Consider the following 21,183-nt stretch of genomic DNA (forward strand, 5'->3'; position numbering starts at 1 on the left):
ATCTGTATAAAGGTGCACAAGTGTCGTTTATTTGTAAATTCAGGCTCGTCAGGGACAGTTTAACCATTTTCGGTACACGGAGGGAGACGTTAGCTGGCGTTCTAGCGGGTTGTGGTGCTTCAGCCCATCAGTTTGAGTGACCTGAGGCTAACATAATCGCCATAATCTCTGTCTAAGTAGAGCGTCTATATAACCTGCCTTATGAGTTCAATGTATTATTAGAATCATCTCTACTGAGGCAGCTGATTAGGCAGCAAGGCAGCTCACTAGGATTTCAGACAGACCCAATAACCAGCCATAAAAAGATCACTTCACAACCAAGGACTTTGTGGTCGGACTCCACAACACATGCCACCCATGAATTTGGATTGGCCAACAGAGCTGGAACGCAACTGGAACACAGTTCTGTGGAATAAAGAATTAGAAACTGGAACTGTTTAGCCACATGGATCAGCGGTTTGTCTGGTGCGAGAAACCCAAGGCTTATGACCAGAATGATTCGACCCCCATGGTCAAGCATGCTGCAGAAACCGGCACTCTTAAACCTGTCTTAGTCTGACTGGCATCATGGATTCGCAGAAACACTGAGATGTTTTGAGGAGAAATCTTCTGCTTAAACTGAGCTTTAATTCCAAGCGCACTCCCAAGTCAATCGAAGCTTGGCCAATAAATCAGTCCTGGAATATCCTGGAGTGGATCTTCTCAGTGTCCAGATTTAAATGTAATAGAAAATCTGTAGTGGGATTTAAAGAAAACAGTTGCAGCACGAAAGCGAACAAACCTCAGAGATGGAAGCTCAAGATAAACATGTGAAGAAAACAAGAGAGGCGTCAGAAGCTACTTATCAATATTATTAGTTAAGAGTTTATCAAGACAAAACAATGTTCCATCAAGTACTTTGGTCCATTGAGCAAGGCAAACACAAAGTGCTGTACAGGCTCAGTATACTACATGACATAAAACAATCAAGGATACAGATAAATCCAATCTTATAATAGCATGATTCCTACAACATTATACATATTAAAGCTATTAAAAGTATTAATTACAGTCTCTACACCCCACAACCAGTGTTAAATGCCAAAGTAAAAAGACGTGTCTTCAGCATTGACTTGCAGTCCTTATCTGGGAAGGCAAGTTCTTCCGTAATATCCGAGCAGCTACTGCAAAGACTCGATGTTTCCAAAAGCATTAGGTTACCAGACCTTGGGATTTTCAGAGGAATCCAAACTTGCAATAGTACTGCACGGTATGATGGTGCCATCCCATGTAAGGCCAGTGATAGCTCAGTGGTTAAGGTACTGGACTAGTAAACAGAAGGTTGCCGGTTCAAGCCCCGCCACCACCAAGTTGCCACTGTTGGGTCCTTGAGCAAGGCCCTTAACCCTCAATTGCTCATTGTGTAAGTCGCTTTGGATAAAAGCGTCTGCTAAATACTGAAAATTTAAATGTAAGGCCTTAAAACCAGCAATAATACCTTAAGATAATCCTATATTCTCCTGGCAACCAGTGAAGGGAAGCCGGTACTGGCATTATCGATTCATGTTTCCTTCTCCAATTGAACCAACTAAGGGACGATCAGTTGCCCACATACAAAGAGTTACGATCATCTAAATGAGAAGAAATAAACTCATGCTTGACTCCCAAAAACTGGTGGAAACATGGGTGGGTTCTCTAAAACACACCAAGGTTCGAAGAAACCGGAATGGAAACGGTTCAAGAACCAGAGTTCTTCTGGTGGGAAAGTGCTACAAATGATGGTGCAGTCCTAATCCAAGAGAGCAAATTGTTCCATAATATCAGGCTCGAGCTTAGACCTCGATGTTTCCAAAAGCCATCAGGTTACCAGACCATGGGATTTTCAGAGGAATCCAAACTTGCAATAGTACTGCAAGGTACGATGGTGCCATCCCATTTATGGCCTTAAAACAAGCAATAATACCTTAAAATAAATCCTAAATTTGACTGGAAGTCAGTGAAGGGAAGTCGGGACTGGCATTATTACAAAAGGACGATCGGTTACCCCGTACACAGAGTTATGATCATCTAAACGAGAAGAAATAAAAGCATGGAGGTGGAATAATAGAGCACATGGAGGTTTAAGAGAACCAGATGTTTTTCATTTCAGCTTTAAATAATGTGGACTGTTGTCGCAGTAAATATTGTTTTAATGTTTACTGAGACTTCCTGTAGATTTTCATTCAGTTCTATATACATCTTAATAGCTTTTTAAGGTTATACACACGTGTGTGTGTGTGTGTGTGTGTGTGTGTGTTTGTGTGTTTGTGTGTGTTTAAGCAGTAAAGGTTATCAGAGTTCGCACTTCCGTAGCCGCTCAGCCCGAGGCCAGTGTTGACCTGTGTGGCACGTTAAATGTGCAGACGAAGCTCCGCCCCTTTAACGAAACACTTCCTAATGTTATGAATACATGAATATTATTTACTCTGCAGGTCAGAGGTGAGGAGGTGAAGAGCAACGATTATTCACTAAAGCTGGAGCTTCTGATTACGTTCTCACCTAAACTACACGTCAGTTCTTCTTAAATCATCAGCAGACCTACACTCGCTGATATTCTCTAGTAGTAATGCAGTAGTAATAAAGTAAGATCATTATAATAATACAAACATCTCGTTATATGAATATAGATCATGATTTATGATTTAATCCATTAAACCGAACACTGGAGACCGTTTTACTCGGCGTGTCTGAACAGGTCGGGGTCGGAGAGGCTAGCGCTGGTTAGCACAGAGTTAAGAAATGATAAACAGCGATGTTTTCATTGGTTCCATACAGCTAGTGCTTTACCTATGCAGGTATGTGAGTGTGTGTGTGTGTGTGTGTTTGAACGCTGGTTCATGTGTTTGTTTTAAAAAAATTCTTTTTCCCAAAAACACTTGATTTGAAGCAGCGTAGCAACTATCACCAACTATCAGATTTCTGGTGTGTTTTGTACCCCTACTTAAAAAATATGAACACACACACACACACACTACATAATTCTTTACTCATCATTAAAAGTAAAGCAGGTTCAAAGCATACTAAAAATAGAAGTGTGTGTGTATTAACGTGTGTACATGTATTAGTGTGTGTACATGTAGTAGTGTGTGTATTAGTGTGTGTACATGTAGTAGTGTGTGTATTAGTGTGTGTACATGTAGTGTATGTGTGTAGACGTAGTAGTATGTGTTAGTGTGTGTGTATTAGTGTGTGTACATGTAGTAGTGTGTGTACATGTAGTGTGTGTGTGTAGACGTAGTAGTATGTGTTTGTGTGTATTAGTGTGTGTACATGTAGTAGTGTGTGTTAATGTGTGTACATGTATTAGTGTGTGTACATGTAGTAGTGTGTGTATTAGTGTGTGTACATGTAGTGTGTGTGTGTAGACGTAGTAGTATGTGTTTGTGTGTATTAGTGTGTGTACATGTAGTAGTGTGTGTACATGTAGTGTGTGTGTGTAGACGTAGTAGTATGTGTTTGTGTGTATTAGTGTGTGTACATGTAGTAGTGTGTGTTAATGTGTGTACATGTAGTAGTGTGTGTGTTAATGTGTGTACATGTAGTAGTGTGTGTGTATTAGTGTGTGTTTATGTAGTAGTGTGTGTAATAATGTACTGTATGTGTGTTAATATGTGTACATGTAGTAGTAGTGTGTGTTGGCGTGTGTGTATGAGTGCATGTACAACTCTAATTGTGTGTGCAGGTATTAATGTGTATTTGTGTGTGTACATGTATTAATGTGTGTATTAGTGTGTGTACATATTAATGTGTACATGTATTAGTGTGTGTATTAATATGTGTACATGTAGTTGTGAGTATATTAATGTGTGTACATGTATTAATGTATGAGTGCATGTATAACTAATTGTGTCAGTGTGTGCAGGTATTAATGTGTATTAGTGTCAGTGTGTATGCGCATGTAGTAGTGTGTGTAAAAGTTTCAGTGTGTGTGTGTAGTAGTGTGTGTATTAGTGTCAGTGTGTGCAGGTATTAATGTGTATGTGTGTGCGTGTGTTTGTGCATGTAGTAGTGTGTGTAAAAGTTTCAGTGTGTGCGTCAGTGTGTGTGTAGTAGTGTGTGTATTAGTGTCAGTGTGTGCAGGTATTAATGTGTATGTGTGTGCGTGTGTTTGTGCATGTAGTAGTGTGTGTAAAAGTTACAGTGTGTGCATCAGTGTGTGTGTAGTAGTGTGTGTATTAGTGTCAGTGTGTGCAGGTATTAATGTGTATGTGTGTGCGTGTGTTTGTGCATGTAGTAGTGTGTGTAAAAGTTTCAGTGTGTGCGTCAGTGTGTGTGTGTAGTAGTGTGTGTATTAGTGCCAATCTTATCATTATAAAGCCCTGAACACCAAGAGCTGAGCAAACATACCAGTCCCCTCATCCAACTGGTCCTGAGTCACTACACCCATACACCACTAACACACACAGATACACCACTAACACACACCGATACACCACTAACACACACAGACACTGTAATAACACACGCCGACACACCACTAACACACACTAACACAATAAAGACTCAGGAACAGGAGAAATCTGTAAACCCAATTAGAATAAACCAAATTACACAAAGACTCAGAACTAAATATCTGAATTATTGGGAAACTGAAACTAAAACTCAGAGTAAAATTCAGTGTTATTTGTTATTTGTTATTTGGCCCTAAACAGACACTACAGTGCAGCAGATTATCTGAGCACAGTATCCGACCCTAAATTAAGAAACACCCTGACGAGGTACAGACTGAGCGCACACGACCTGGCCGTGGAGACGGGGCGACACACCCGGTCCTGGCTGCCCCGGGAGGAGAGGTTGTGTCAGCACTGCACTCTCAGTACAGTAGAGACGGAGCTGCACTTCCTCACCCGGTGTACCAAGTACCACCACGTCCGCTCCCAATTCTTCCCTAAATTTAATAACATCATCCCCAACTTTACCTCCCTCCCAGACCCCGACAAACTGCCCCACCTACTGAGGGAACACAGAGAGAGCTGCACACTAGCAGCACTCTATACACACACCTGCCACCAGGTGAGGGACAGTGGGTGACCATGTCTCATACACACATACACACACGCACACACAAACTGATCGTTTTTCTACCTCATTAATGTAAATATTATAATTTTTATTGTTATTATTTTTGATATTATGTTTTTATTAATATTTTATTCTATTTTATAATATTTTTTGCACATGTAACTGTTCTGTATATTTTTGTTTTTTCTTATTTTTATTTTTATATTTCCCTGTAACTTGCTTTGGCAATACGAATGTCCTTATTTGTCATGCCAATAAAGCTTCTTTTGAGTTTGAGTTTGAGTGTGCAGGTATTAAGGTGTATGTGTGTGCGTGTGTTTGTGCATGTAGTAGTGTGTGTAAAAGTTTCAGTGTGTGCATCAGTGTGTGTGTAGTAGTGTGTGTATTAGTGTCAGTGTGTATGCGCATGTAGTAGTGTGTGTAAAAGTTACAGTGTGTGTGTAGTAGTGTGTGTATTAGTGTCAGTGTGTGCAGGGATTAATGTGTGTGTGTGCGTGTGTTTGTGCATGTAGTAGTGTGTGTAAGAGTTTCAGTGTGTGCGTCAGTGTGTGTGTGTAGTAGTGTGTGTATTAGTGTCAGTGTGTGCAGGTATTAATGTGTATATGTGTGTATGTGTGTAGTAGTAGTGTGTATGAGTGTCAGTGTGCAGGTATTAATGTGTATTAGTGTGTGTGCGTGTGTAGTAGTGTGTATGAGTGTCAGTGTTTGCGCGTGTGTGTGTGTGTGTGTATTATGAATATAGCTCATTGTTTGGATTTGGGGTTTTCCCTGTACTGCTGTCACGAACTCATCTTTCAGGAGAGCTTTGTGTGTGTACACAAGTGTGTGTGCGCGGGTGTGTGTTTTGCTGGCTGGAAAAGGAGAATAAAGGGCACAAGAGAAAGTGAGGTGGAGACACCGACATGAAAAGGATGTGTGTGTGTGTGTGTGTGTGTGTGTGTGTGTGTGTGTGTGTGTTCAAAGTTTGTACTCCAAATCGTGTGGAATGAAGGCTGTTATGTGTTATGTGGTAAATTATTTTGATATAGTGTACCATGCCGGTGTGAACGGGTTCCCCCGGAGTTTCACTTAATGTGTGTGTGTGTGTGTGTGTGTGTGTGTGTGTTAACAGGCTGGATCAGCTCCAGCACTTGTCAGATTTGTTTTGGTGACCTCTGCCCTAGCTCATTAGTGTTGTGTTGATGTACACACACACACACCGGTATGGCATTTGTGATTCCTCATATTAGGTCCATAGTGGAACATCTAGAGTGACCACACACACACACACACACACACATTTGTGATTCCTCATATTAGGTCCATAGTGGAACATGTAGAGTGATCAAATGCACACACACACACACACACACACACATTTGTGATTCCTCGTATTAGGTCCATAGTGGAACATCTAGAGTGACTACACACACACACACACATTTGTGATTCCTCATATTAGTTCCATAGTGGAACATCCAGAGTGGCCACACACACACACACACACACACACAGGGACCAACGTTTCTCTGACTAATACTCAGCCAAACTATTTATATCCAATAGCGACACGGAGGGCGGGGCTTCCTGTCCTACTGTTGCTATGGTAACAGGGGTCAGCAGGGCTCACCCGTGATTGGCCAAATCTGCAAGGTCGATCTTGCTATCATAAGATTATACAATGTGTGTGTGCGCGTGTGTGCGTGCGTGTGTGTGTAACTTTGACCTGCACTCTTACTTAACTGTGCCAAGATGACCCACCTCACCGGAAAGCTGTGTGTGTGTGTGTGTGTGTGTGTGTGGTGGGGGGTGCCATATAAAACCCACAGAAGGGTGCAGGAAATGAGCGGGTTTTCCTCGCATGCAGTGTATGAGCACACGCACACACACACGGTCACGTTGGATAACTGTAGGAAGCAATGGCTGATGGGAAATGTAGTTTGGTGAGTCATATTTACTCATACAAATGTTCTGGATCCACTGTGACCCTGATCAGGATAAAGACTCGTGTACAGATCCCACTGACCACCTCTGGAATGAACTAGAATGTCGATTGTGAGCCAGGCCTCATCTAACATCAGCGCCCGACTCCACGAAAGCTCTTAACCAAATGGGAGCAAATTCCCACAGACATACTCCACATTCTTACCTTTTATACTGTTTATACTGGCTTTATACTGTCCAACAAGCATTTGTCCACATACTTTTGGTCCTATAGCGCAGTTCACACTGGTTTGAACGTTTGATTCAAACAACACACACACACACACACGTGCACACACACACATGTCTGGATGACTGCATATAATCTAATCTACCCTCAGGCGTAGACTGGTGTGTGTGTGTGTGTGTGTGGGAGAGAGATTTGATATGAACAGTTCCGTCCTACAGGCCTGCTAACAGACTGCAGTCAGATTTATCCGACCTAAATCTGATTAAGTCACACACACACACACACACACATACACACCCACCAGCCCCTCCTGTAATGAGAACTGAATGTGTCTGGACCCAGAGCCGAACCTTCAGAGACGAGCAGATAGGGATACAGACCAGAAGGTCCAGGTTTACTTCGACACCAAACGGCCACAAGTATGTTTACAGCCAAACCCATTCAGATTTTGCAGCAACAGTTTCGGGAGGGTCCTTTTCTGGTCCATCATGACAAGTAAGGTGATCTAACTCTAACCCCTGTGAATGTTGATTGTCCAGAATCAAAGCCTGAGCTCACGAATGCTCTTTTCACTGAATGGGCGGGAATTTCCACAGACACACTCCAAAATCTGGTAGGAAGACACAAATGAGAAATGGATGGTGGGAACAGCTTTATTTTACTGCTAAACGAGCTCCAGGTGTCCACATACTTTTGATCAGATTGTGTGATGCTGTTATTTTTTAGGAATTTCCTGACAGTCGCAGGTGTAGTTGTGATTTCAGTCTGATCTCTGATAGTCCTGAGGTACGATCCACTCGTAATCGCTCTGATTAAAGCTCGTAAATATGAAACGTTTAATATTCACCACTCTGCGTCTCTTACTGTAAAATACGATGAAGGATCAGTGTGAGAGGAATCAGATTTATGAAAATCAGATCCAGTGTGTTATTGGACTTTCTAATGAAATTGATGTTTGAATGTGAATGTTGTGAACTAACTTTACTGATGTAAATTAAGTGCAAAATGGCATGTCATGCGTGTTTACACCTGAGGATCACATTTTTTTACACCTGAGGTCAGGTTCTTTACATTTGAGGGCCACGCATGTTTACACCTGGGGTCATGTGTGTTTACATTTGAAGTCACATTTCTTTACACCTGACGTCACGCCTCTTTCTGCATCGAAGGGTCAAGCTTCTTTTCACACACTGAGGGTCACACATGTTTACAAATGAGGTCACATTTCTTTACACTTAAGGTCACGTTTCTTTACAACAGAGGGTCATGTGTGTTTACACCCGAGGGTCACTTTTCTCTACACCGGAGGGCTACGCGTGTTTACACCGGGGGGTCAGGCTTCTTTTTACCTGGGGATCACGCTCCTTTTTACCTGAGAGTCATGCTCCTTTTTACCTAGGGATCATGCTCCTTTTTACCTGAGAGTCACGCTCCTTTTTACCTAGGGATCATGCTCCTTTTTACCTGAGAGTCACGCTCCTTTTTACCTGGGGATCATGCTCCTTTTTACCTGAGAGTCACGCTCCTTTTTACCTGGGGATCATGCTCCTTTTTACCTGAGAGTCACGCTCCTTTTTACCTAGGGATCATGCTCCTTTTTACCTGAGAGTCACGCTCCTTTTTACCTAGGGATCATGCTCCTTTTTACCTAGGGATCATGCTCCTTTTTACCTGAGGGTCATGCTCCTTTTTACCTGGGGATCATGCTCCTTTGTACCTGAGAGTCACGCTCCTTTTTACCTGGGGATCATGCTCCTTTGTACCTGAGAGTCGCGCTCCTTTTTACCTGAGGGTCATGCTCCTTTTTACCTAGGGATCATGCTCCTTTTTACCTGAGAGTCACGCTCCTTTTTACCTGAGAGTCACGCTCCTTTTTACCTAGGGATCATGCTCCTTTTTACCTGAGGGTCATGCTCCTTTTTACCTGGGGATCATGCTCCTTTGTACCTGAGAGTCACGCTCCTTTTTACCTGGGGATCATGCTCCTTTGTACCTGAGAGTCGCGCTCCTTTTTACCTGAGGGTCATGCTCCTTTTTACCTGAGGGTCATGCTCCTTTTTACCTGAGGGTCATGCTCCTTTTTACCTGAGGGTCATGCTCCTTTTTACCTGAGAGTCACGCTCCTTTTTACCTGAGGGTCATGCTCCTTTGTACCTGAGAGTCGCGCTCCTTTTTACCTGAGGGTCATGCTCCTTTTTACCTGAGGGTCATGCTCCTTTTTACCTGAGAGTCACGCTCCTTTTTACCTGAGGGTCACGCTCCTTTTTACCTGAGGGTCACGCTTCTTTTTACCTGAGAGTCACGCTCCTTTTTACCTGAGGGTCACGCTCCTTTTTACCTGAGGGTCACGCTTCTTTTTACCTGAGAGTCACGCTCCTTTTTACCTGAGGGTCACGCTCCTTTTTACCTGAGGGTCACGCTTCTTTTTACCTGAGGGTCATTCTCCTTTTTACCTGAGGGTCACGCTCCTTTTTACCTGAGGGTCACGCTCCTTTTTACCTGAGGGTCACGCTTCTTTTTACCTGAGGGTCACGCTTCTTTTTACCTGAGAGTCACGCTTCTTTTCACACACCTGAGGGTCCTGCATGTTTACAACTGAGGTCACGTTTCTTTACACCCGTGGTCAGGTTTCTTTACACCTGAGGGTCATGCATGTTAACACCTGAGGGTCACTTTTCTCTACACCTGAGGGTCACGCTCCTTTTTATCTGAGGGTCACGCTCCTTTTTACCTGAGGGTCACGCTCCTTTCCACACACCTGAGTCACGCATGTTTACAACTGAGGTCACATTTCTTTACACCCATGGTCAGGTTTATTTTCACCTGAGGGTCATGCATGTTAACACTTGAGGGTCACGTGTGTTAACACCTGAGGGTCACGAGTGTCTACACCTGAGGGTCACGTGTGTTAACACCTGAGGGTCACGAGTGTCTACACCTGAGGGTCATGAGTGTCTACACCTGAGGTCACGCTTCTTTTCATCTGAGGTCATGTTTCTTTACACCTGTGGTCAGGTTTCTTTCGCTGAAGGGTCACACATGTTTACACCGGAGGGTCATGTTTTTGTCTACCTGAGGGTCACGCTTCTTTCCACACACCTGAGGGTCACGCATGTTTATAACTGAGGACACATTTCTTTACAGCTGTGGTCAGGTTTCTTTCGCCTTAGGCTCACGCATGTTTATACTGTAGCCTAGCGATTAAGGTACTGGACTAGTATTCAAAAGGTCACTGGTTTAAGCCCCACCACCGCCAGGTTGCCACTGTTGGGCCCTTGAGCAAGGCCCTTAACCCTCAATTGCTTAGACTGTATACTGTCACAGTACTATAAGTCACTTTGGATAAAAGCGTCTAATAAATGCCGAAAATGTAACCTGAGGGTCACTCGTGTTCATACCTGAGGGTCACTCGTGTTCATACCTGAGGGTCACTCTTGTTCGTGTTCATACCTGAGGGTCACTCGTGTTCATACCTGAGGGTCACTCGTGTTCATACCTGAGGGTCACTCTTGTTCGTGCTCATACCTGAGGGTCACTCGTGTTCATACCTGAAGGTCACTCTTGTTCGTGTTCATACCTGAGGGTCACTCGTGTTCATACCTGAGGGTCACTCGTGTTCATACCTGAGGGTCACTCGTGTTCATACCTGAGGGTCACTCTTGTTCGTGTTCATACCTGAGGGTCACTCGTGTTCACACCTGAGGGTCACTCGTGTTCATACCTGAGGGTCACTCGTGTTCATACCTGAGGGTCACTCTTGTTCGTGCTCATACCTGAGGGTCACTCGTGTTCACACCTGAGGGTCACTCGTGTTCATACCTGAGGGTCACTCGTGTTCATACCTGAGGGTCACTCTTGTTCGTGCTCATACCTGAGGGTCACTCGTGTTCACACCTGAGGGTCACTCGTGTTCATACCTGAGGGTCACTCTTGTTCGTGTTCATACCTGAGGGTCACTCGTGTTCACACCTGAGGGTCACTCGTGTTCATACCTGAGGGTCACTCGTGTTCACACCTGAGGGTCACTCGTGTTCATACCTGAGGGTCACTCGTGTTCATACCTGAGGGTCACTCTTGTTCGTGCTCATACCTGAGGGTCACTCGTGTTCACACCTGAGGGTCACTCGTGTTCATACCTGAGGGTCACTCGTGTTCATACCTGAGGGTCACTCTTGTTCGTGCTCATACCTGAGGGTCACTCGTGTTCATACCTGAAGGTCACTCTTGTTCGTGTTCATACCTGAGGGTCACTCGTGTTCATACCTGAGGGTCACTCGTGTTCATACCTGAGGGTCACTCGTGTTCATACCTGAGGCTCACACGTGCTCATACCTGAGGGTCACTCGTGTTCATACCTGAGGGTCACTCGTGTTCAGATAAAATTCGATGAGATATGAGAGTCGCTCTGTAGTTGATTCTGACCATGTAAGCGTGTTGGTGTGAATCTGATACTGTGTGTATGGGAGTGAGAGGGTCCTCATGATATCTAAAATTATGACCACGCGTCCACACACGAGTTCAGCTACACACACACACAGGGCAGCGACGACATGGCCAGTACAAGCCACTGTCCAGTTACTCAGTACCACGTGCTTAAACACCCTCGCGCTCATGCTAACGTTCTGTTATGTTTGACGTTCTCTGAGCTGCTCTGCGTTTCAGAATCACTTCTCTGAGATGTTTTGGACGTTTATCCTGAGCAGCGCTGCAGTGTGAAATGATGTAATGATCCCTGGAAAACACCGCACTTCATTTTCTGTGACTGAATGATTAGAAAACGAACTTTATCCAAAAGTAACTTCAGCAGTTCAGGCTCTGTCAGATCTGCTGGGTGGAAAAATCTCCGCCTGTGATTTAGTCTCTAATCTTTGTTACATGAGGAACGTTCCTCAGGTACCTGAAATCCACCCGAGATCCTGGTTTTGGGTGATTATTTTGATCTTTAAGAATAAAACTGATTTTTTCCTCTTTTCTGTTCCAGCTGTGGAGACGCAGAGCACGAGTTCAGAGGAAATCGTCCCCAGTCCGCCTTCTCCTCCTCCTCCGCCACGGGTCTACAAGCCGTGCTTCGTCTGCCAGGATAAATCCTCAGGCTACCACTACGGCGTCAGCGCCTGCGAAGGCTGCAAGGTGAAACACACACACACACACACACACACACACACACACACACACACACACACTGTACATCATCATACACTTAGAATCTCTGTGGTGCCACTAGCCTCACTGGTGAAGGACTTGATGGCTGATCACTCCTACTGTCTGGTCGAGGTGCTAACAGGAGTGATGGAGGAATACAGAAAGAGTAGTGTGTTCCTCCATAAGTGTTAAAGCTCCCTGTAAGAATCCACCGCTGTCCAGGAAACATTAAGCACCATGAAGTGCTAGTTAGCCAGACGCATACTCGACATTAAAGTTGATTGTGTATAAGGTTGGCAGGGCTAAACGGAGTATAAAAGTCATGCCACTGCAACAGCGACTCCTACTGTCTGGTCGAGGTGCTAGCAGAAGTGATAGAGGAATACAGAGAGAGTAGTGTGTTCCTCCATACGTGTTAAAGCTCCCTGTAAGAGGAAAAATAAAGCGTCCATGAAGTGCTAGTTAGCCAGACGCTTACTGGACATTACATTTGATCGTGTACAAGGTTGGCAGGGCTAGACGGGGTATAGCTACAACAGCGACTCCTTCTGTCTGGTTGAGGCGTTGGCACAAGCTTGTTCCTCTGTACGTGTATCAATCCGACTTGGGTCGATGTAAAGAACCAGAGGTTGCCAGCGTGCACAGGGGAATTGCATATGTCTAAGAATTGTAAGGTTTGGGATTATCCAAATTGTGACAACCTTGAGAAGGTGGGTGTAGGTGGTGCTCAACCCTGCAGGACTTATGACCTGTTGGTAGGCGTGTTGCACTTGTCCGTCGCCCTCGTGAAAGTGTAACTGACTGTGATTGACTACAGCTGTTGACTTCTCTGTGTCCGTATACATATGGCTAGTTTGACCGCTCTTATCCGACTGAGCCACGATCTCCGTACAGATTTCACACAGCAAATGATTGATTTCCACAAACTGTTTGTACATTGAGTAGGTGGAAGAGTGGTCTCTTTGCCAAGGTTGTCGAGAAAGGAACATTTCAGTAGGTATATTTATCCCTCTCAGACCTCCAGGACTGACTGTGTGTTTGTGTTCCTGCAGGGTTTTTTCCGCAGGAGCATCCAGAAGAACATGGTGTACACGTGTCACCGGGAGAAGAGCTGCATCATCAACAAGGTGACGCGCAACCGCTGCCAGTACTGCCGGCTGCAGAAGTGTCTGGAAGTGGGCATGTCCAAGGAGTGTAAGTAACCCTGCCACTGCACACCAACTAACGACGGCATTAGCACACAGTTAGCACACCTGACTCACAGTTAGTTTACCAATTCATCTCATCAAGGTTCTTCCTCAGCAAGCCCACCAAACCAATTGTTTATTAAGCTTGCTTTGTGAATAAGTGTAACTTACGCCTTTACTCCTGCCTCCATCCCTGCCTTAATCAATGCCTCTGCCCCTGCCTCTACTTCTGCCTCCATCTTTGCCTTCATCAATGCCTCTGCCCCGTCTCTACTCCTGTCTCAATTCCTATCTCTGCTCTTGCTTTTACTCCTGCCTCATCCCTATCTCTGCTCCTGCCTTTACTCCTGCCTTCATATCTGCCGTTGCCTCTACTCATGCCTTCATCCCTATCTTTGCCCCTGCCTTCATTTCTGTCTGTCCCTTCCTCTACTTCTGCCTTTATATCTGCCGTTTCCTCTACTCTTGCCTCCATCCCTGCCTTTGCCGTTGCCTCTATTCCTGTCTTTATTCCTACCTGTCCCTTCCTCTACTCCTGCCTTAATCAACACCTCTGGCTCTGCCTCTAGTCCTGCCTTTGTCGCTTCCTCTACTCCTCCTCTCATAAATGCCTCAATCCCTGCCTTCATCAGTGCCTTTGCCCCACCTCTACTCCTGCCTTTGTCACTACCTCTGTCATTGCCTCTACTCAAGCCTTAATCAACACCTCTGGCTCTGCCTCTAGTCCTGCCTTTGTTGCTTCCTCTACTCCTCTCATAAATGCTTCAATCCCTGCCTTCATCAGTGCCTTTGCCCCACCTCTACTCCTGCCTTCATCACTACCTCTGTCCCTGCCTCTACTCCTGCCTTAATCAACACCTCTGGCTCTGCCTCTAGTCCTGCCTTTGTCGCTTCCTCTACTCCTCTCATAAATGCTTAAATCCCTGCCTTCATCAGTGCCTTTGCCCCACCTCTACTCCTGCCTTCATCACTACCTCTGTCCCTGCCTCTACTCATGCCTACATCCCCCTGCCTTTACTCCTGCCTTCATCCCTGTCTCTGCCTCTATTCCTGCATTTACTACCGCCTCTGCCCCAGCTTCCTCTTCTGCCTCCTCCCCTGTCTCTTTCTTTACCTCTTTCCTGCATCATCTCCTGCCTCTGCCCCAGCATCTTTATCTGCTTATGCCCCTGCATCCACTTCTGTTTCCATTCCTTCCTCTTCCCCTGCATCCTTTCCTGCCTGTTTCTGCATCCACTTCTGCCTCTGTTTCTGCATCCACTTCTGCCTCTGTTTCTCCATTTACTTCCTCTTGTGTCCCTACAAGAAGTTAAACTGACACAAATATTCTGTGTGATCATGCAACACTTTAGTCAGTGGGTGGATGCTTTCTGGTGGCACACACACACACACACACACACACACACTTTGGGGTGCTCCCCGTGGTGGTGTGATCACACGTCTTCTCACTCTGTCTGCTACTGTCTAATGTGCGAACTTAATTGGGAGAGGTGAGAGAGTGGGACTCGCGCACACACACACACACGCACACACCACACACACACACACACACACACACTGTGTATAATAGAGTAAGCTAAACTGTTGGGAGCTTCAGTCCCAGCACTCTAGAGGAGTGAACAGTGTGATCCATCATGAACGGATTACTGAGGTCCACAGCAGCGAGCAGAGTTTTTATGCACAGTCGCCACCTACTGGACATTTACTCTTACTGCACACAGAAATGCACCTCTACACGTGTGTGGATAACATCCGGACCAGAGGCTCACAGAAAACCCTAATGTAGCGCCCCCTGTAGCACAGCAGCTCGCTGTAGGATTGTATTTTATTTACATAATGCTGTAAAACATACACAAATATCACAAATACTAAATAAAAACTTAGTAATTCATTCATTCATCATCTGTTTTACCATCGCTTTATCCTATTCGGGGTTGCGGTGGGTCTGATTCACTGGGCGAAAGGTAGAAAACACCCTGGACAGGTCGCCAGTCCATCACAGGACACACACACACACACACACACTCTAATACCTAAGGGGACTAATATCTCCAGTTAACCTGACTGCACGTCTTTGGACTGTGGGAGGAAACCGGAGCTCTTGGAGGAAACCTACACAGACACAGGGAGAACATGCAAACTCCACACAGAAAGGACCCAGGATTTCCCTGCTGTGAGGTGGCAGGGCTACCCTCAAATGAGACACAGGGTGATGTGAGGCACCCCTAACCTTCAGAATTGACCTCAGTCCTTGACACTAATAATCTAGATTGATGACCAGCTGAGGAACTCGTTTGAATGAACACTGCTTGGGCTGGCCTGGATTCTTTTACTTGATAATTGGACTGTTTTTGGATGGCCATGCTTTTGTGCGCAGATCTTTTGAACCCTGGTTTCAAAGCTAAACAGCCTTTTCCACCTCGAGTGCTCTGGTCCACAGACGAGGAAAAAAAATCACCACGCACAAGTGGTTCCATCCAGGTTTTGACTTTGGTTAGACGTGTTGAATCAGATAAGATCGAATCCGCTCACGTGAGGATTATATAACACAGTGCCGTGATTGGGTGACGCTGCTATATAATACGCTAGCGCACCACAGTTTGATGTGTCTGATGGGGGGGGAGGCTGGATCGGGTTTCTCTTCATTGCCGCTGCAACAGCGTCTCCTGCTGTCCGGTCGAGGCGCCCGCACAAGCAGTGAAGGAAGTGTAGCATGACCATCTGCGTGAGAATCCATCGCTGGCTGGGCAGAGGCCCAGTGGTTAAGGTACTGAACTAGTAATCAGAACGTCATTGGTTCAAGTCCCACCGCTGCCAGGTTTTTGCTGTTGGGCCCTTGAGCAAGGCCCTCAACCATCAATTGCTCAGACTGTAATCTGTCACAGTACTGTAAGTCGCTTTGGATAAAGGCGTCTGCTTAACCTCCTGAGACCCGAGCTTTGATTTTTTCAATGCATTTTTTCTATTCCTTTTGTTTTTAACTTTATTAGTTGGGCGGCACGGTGGCTCAGTGGGTAGCACTGTCGCACACTGTCACAGCAAGAAGGTCCTGGGTTCGATCCCCAGATGGGGCGGTCCGAGTCCTTTCTCTGTGGAGTTTGCATGTTGTCGTGTGGGTTTCCCCCGGGTGCTCTGGTTTCCTCCCACAGTCCAAAGACATGCAAGTGAGGTGAATTGGAGACACTGAATTGTCCATGACTGTGTTTGATATAACCTGAATCTTGTGTAATGAGTAACTACCGTTCCTGTCATGAATGTAACCAAAGTGTAAAACATAATGTTAAAATCTTAATAAAGTAACGAACAAACTTTATTAGTTTTCTAGTACTTTTGCTACCACTAGATGGCAGACAAAAGTGTCCACTAATGGGGACAATCGGTCTAAGTTTAGCAGGTCAAGGAATAAGGCATAACAAAGCCAAAATGTAATGTCCTCATATGTGACCGCAGGGTCTCAAGAGGTTAATGCCAAATATGTACATGTTCGACCAGCGTGGGGGTGGTGCAGGCAGGCAGGCGAAAGAGGAATTGCAGCAGGGAATTGGAAATGACTGAATCGGGAGTGTTTTCTCCACCCCTGCTAATCACATCCCGCCCGTGCTAGCTTTCACAGCCGCTAAATTAGCTTTTAGATTGAAAATCGAGTTCGCTACATCAGGAATATTTCTCACTCTCCACAAGACGGATTCGGTCGGATGTTCCTCCGGGTGCGCGCTCCCGTCGAGGGGTCGCGTCTAGCTCCGCGCTTTCCGTCAGACGCGCACATACGGTTCCTCTCGGCCCCGTGGAGGCGGGGCTCGTCTCCGGGTGGAGAGACGATGGAGAGACGTCGGGAGGAGGGGGGCGCAGGAGAGGAACGTTGACATTTTTATCTTTCCGTTGAATTTCATCAGCGTGATGGACGAGCTGCCAGCGCTTTAATTTTCTCCCCTCGAATTACGGCTGCTGCGCAACACACACACACACACACACACACACACACACACACACACACACTGTATAGAGATCTTCTGATGGAGTTACTGCACTTTGATAGCTATAGATTGGCAACACTAGTACAGATTCTATCAGGACTGTGATATACTTCCTCAGACGGACTGTCCGTCACGCCAGGAGGCAGCTAGTAAACACGTAGCAGTAACGGGTGAAAGCGCAGGCTAGCAGACTAGCAAACGCCTCCCGAGAGCCTCCACATACACGATTCTCTCAACCGGACAGTAATTTCAGACATTTCAGCCAAGTTTTGTCTTCAGAGCGCCCGTCCAGGACCAGTTGTAGATTGGGTTTCTCTTTATTGCTTTATTGTTTGATCGAGGCACCTGCACGAGTAGTGGAGGAACACATAGAGCGTCCGCTAATCTGTCGCTGGCTGTTTCGCACACCTTAGACAGGGCGGGTGCTAGTCTGCAGCCCTCTTCGAAGTTTTGTCTGTAGAGCACCCATCCAGGACCAGTCGTAGATTGGGTTTCTCTTTATTGCCGCTGCATCAGCGTCTCCTGATGTTCCATTTCACACATCTTAGAGAGGGCGGGTGCTAGTCTGCAGCCCTCTTCGACCAGCGCGGGGGTGGTGCAGGCAGGTGAAAGAGGAATCGCATCAGAAAATTGTAAGATTTCGACCAAGTTTTGTCTGTAGAGCACCCGTCCAGAACCAGTCATAGATCGGGTTCCTTTTCATTGCTGCTGCAACAGCGCCTCCAGCTGTTTGGTCCAGGCACCTGCACGAGTAGTGGAGGAACACATGGGGCGTCCGCAAATCCGTCGCTAGCTGTTTCACACATCTTAGAGAGGGCGGGTGCAAGTCTGCAGCCCTCTTCGACCATCGTGGGGGTGGTGCAGGCAGGCAAAAGCGGAATTGCATTACAGAATTGGACGTTTTCGGCCACGTTTTGTCTGTAGAGCACCCGTCCATGACCGGTCATATATTTCCAGCATCATTCTCCTAATTTGGTCAACTCCAATCCCCTCTACCAATCCTCTAGCCAATGAGGGCGGCAGACTAGCAGCAGGCCGCTGCAGAGATTCTTTTACCTTGTGCAGCCGTCCAGGACCGCTCATAGATTTCCAGACAGATAGAGAACTTCATCTACACACACACACACACACACACACACACACACACCATTAGCTTGCAGGTTCCTGTGTGTGAATAATGAAGCGGCGGGGCTAATAGTTCTTTAATGGCTTCATTAAACCGCGTGTGTGTGCGGCGCACCGATCTGTCAGCGCGGCTGAAGCAGCACCGTCAGGCGCGGCCCGCTTTTATTTTATTTAGGAATTCATTTCAGCCCTCCGGAGGCATCGAGAGAGAGAGAGAGAGAGAGAGAGAGAGCAACAAGAAGAGAGAAAGAGAGAATAATGAATAAATGAATGATGCACACTGCGTGCTGGCAGTTGCAGATTGTGTGTGTGTGTGTGTGTGTGTGTGTGTGAGAGAGAGTGTGAGAGAGTGTGAGTGAGAGAGAGAGACTAATGAACTCATACATAATCCTGATAAATCACAGAAGCTTTCATTAGATCTGAGCCTAATCGAATAACTCAATATGACAAACATCCAGCTTACACACACACACACACACGCTCCAACACGCTCCAACATGCACACAATCTAGTCTACATGCATGCATAAATGTAAGAAGAGCATGTCATGCATGTCCAGCCTTGATGTTCAAGTGGTCTGACATGAATAAGAAGCCGTCATTTGGCCTAAATGAACAGACGTATGTCAGCTCAACAACACTGTACCTACTGTAAAGCATGCTCGAGGTAGTTTTATACTCCAGTAGAACTGGTTCAGGTGTGTGTTTGTGTGTGTGTATGAAGTATGAATATTCTCATGAAGACTTCAACTTGAACCCTGGCAGAATTACTAGGGTGGGAGGAGCTATGACAGATTCAACCAATTATTGTTTGCTGCCTGTATATTTCAGCCAATCAGATTTGGTCAGGAAACCCAGAGCAGACCAATGAAAGAAATGCAGTCCCAGATAAAGAACAGCTGCAGAAATCTGATCTACTGGCTCCCATTCCTAATCCCTGACGTTTGTCCGTCTGTGTCTCGTCCTGCAGCGGTGAGAAACGACCGGAACAAGAAGAAGAAGGAGGAGAAGAAGCTGGAGTGTGTGGAGAGCGGAGTGTTGAGTGCAGATACGGAGCAGATGATCGAGCGAGTGAGGAAAGCGCATCAGGAAACGTTTCCTGCACTCTGCCAGCTGGGAAAATACACCACGGTACGTCAGGGTGTCTCAAACAATCAGCTGCAATTTTAATTAACAGAAAGAGTGGATTTTTGCTGCTGTAACAGCGACCCCTACTGTCTGATTGAGGTGTTTGCATGGGCAGTAAAGGAATACACAGAGCATAGTGTGTCCCACTGTCTGGTGAATAGAAGTGGTCAGAAGCTGTGCATGTCGAGTCTTCTAATTAGGGACAGTGGTAGTAGGTAGTAGGTAGAGCTTTGGATTTTCAATTGAAAGGTTGAGGGTTTGAATCCCAGCTCTGCCATGCAGCCACTGTTGGGCCCTTGAGCAAGGCCCCTAACTCTGACCTCTAACCCTGCGCTCTGACCTTCCAAACAAGCTGGGAACTTTGTCGTACTGTACACCTGTATATGTATATATGACAAATAAAGGTGTTCTATTCTAATTTGGTCAATTCCAATTCCCTCTAACAATTCCTCTGCTGCATAAACTAGCATCACACTAGACAATGAGGGAGACCAGTGCTGTCACAAACGGTGGAGATTCTTTTACCTTTTTTACCTCAACTGGAAAGCAGATGTTGCAGCAGCAATAATGAGAAACCCTTTCTGACCTGCCCTCTCTCAGACACACCCAGCTGTTGAGCACCCGTTCTGACTGGTAGCCCCACTAAGATTCGAACTCAGAAGCTTAAACCCTGCGCTGTTGTGGGGTAGCGTATTAGCCACGTGATCGCTTTAAAGATCTTTATGAATAAATGTTATTGACCTTGTAAAGCCGAAACCACCAAATAATGGCCAGAAAATTCAAATTTTTTTGAATGTTTATGTGACCTTTTATACTCGGGTAACTTAAAACTTATAAAAAAATAACAAGGATCCCGAAAACCCCCCAAAAACCTTTGGATCTCCACTTAAATTAAATAAAGGTGGGTTTGAGCAAAGTTTAAGTTTGCAGTAATGACCAACCCACCAGTGGGACAGTTCATTTTGTGCTGTTTTGGGTTTAGCCATAAATAATCAAATAGTTTGTTGCTTTATGGAATTATAAATGCATGAAATGCATAAAATGAAAAGATAATGATCTTATATACCTGCTGTATATAATTTGATTCACACATATTCAACACGATTTTACAACAAAATAAATTACAAGTAATAATTTGACCCTACATTTCCCAAAATTGGTACAAACATCCATGCAAAACCACAAGTGGGTCATTCTGGATGTCTCAATTAAAGGTCCTCTGGTGCATGCAGTACATGAATAATCCACCAGGGGGCGGAAGACATGTATCTAATTGTACACATCAGGTTTTTCAGGAAAACTATTCATAATGCTGATGTAGATGTCTTTAAAAATGGGCAGTAGTAGCTCAGTATTTGGTACTGGACTAGTAATCAGAAGGTTGCCAGTTCAAGCCCCACCACCGCCAACTGGCCACTGTTGGGCCCCTGAGCAAG

The 21,183-nt window shown here is 45.5% G+C and overlaps 1 protein-coding gene across 2 annotated transcripts in view; it reads left to right on the forward strand.

Annotated features, from left to right (window-relative positions):
• raraa (retinoic acid receptor, alpha a) overlaps positions 1 to 21,183 on the forward strand; it is a 65,951-nt gene that overhangs the window by 39,483 nt on the left and 5,285 nt on the right. For both annotated transcript variants that reach the window (XM_063003229.1, XM_063003230.1), the window contains exons 2-4: positions 12,174 to 12,322; positions 13,387 to 13,528; positions 19,590 to 19,750. In XM_063003229.1, coding sequence (XP_062859299.1) covers positions 12,174 to 12,322; positions 13,387 to 13,528; positions 19,590 to 19,750 — 452 coding nt within the window. The remainder of the gene's footprint in view (positions 1 to 12,173; positions 12,323 to 13,386; positions 13,529 to 19,589; positions 19,751 to 21,183) is intronic.

The sequence above is a fragment of the Trichomycterus rosablanca genome, chromosome 10 (assembly GCF_030014385.1).
Source record: "Trichomycterus rosablanca isolate fTriRos1 chromosome 10, fTriRos1.hap1, whole genome shotgun sequence".
Taxonomy (NCBI): Eukaryota; Metazoa; Chordata; class Actinopteri; order Siluriformes; family Trichomycteridae; genus Trichomycterus; species Trichomycterus rosablanca.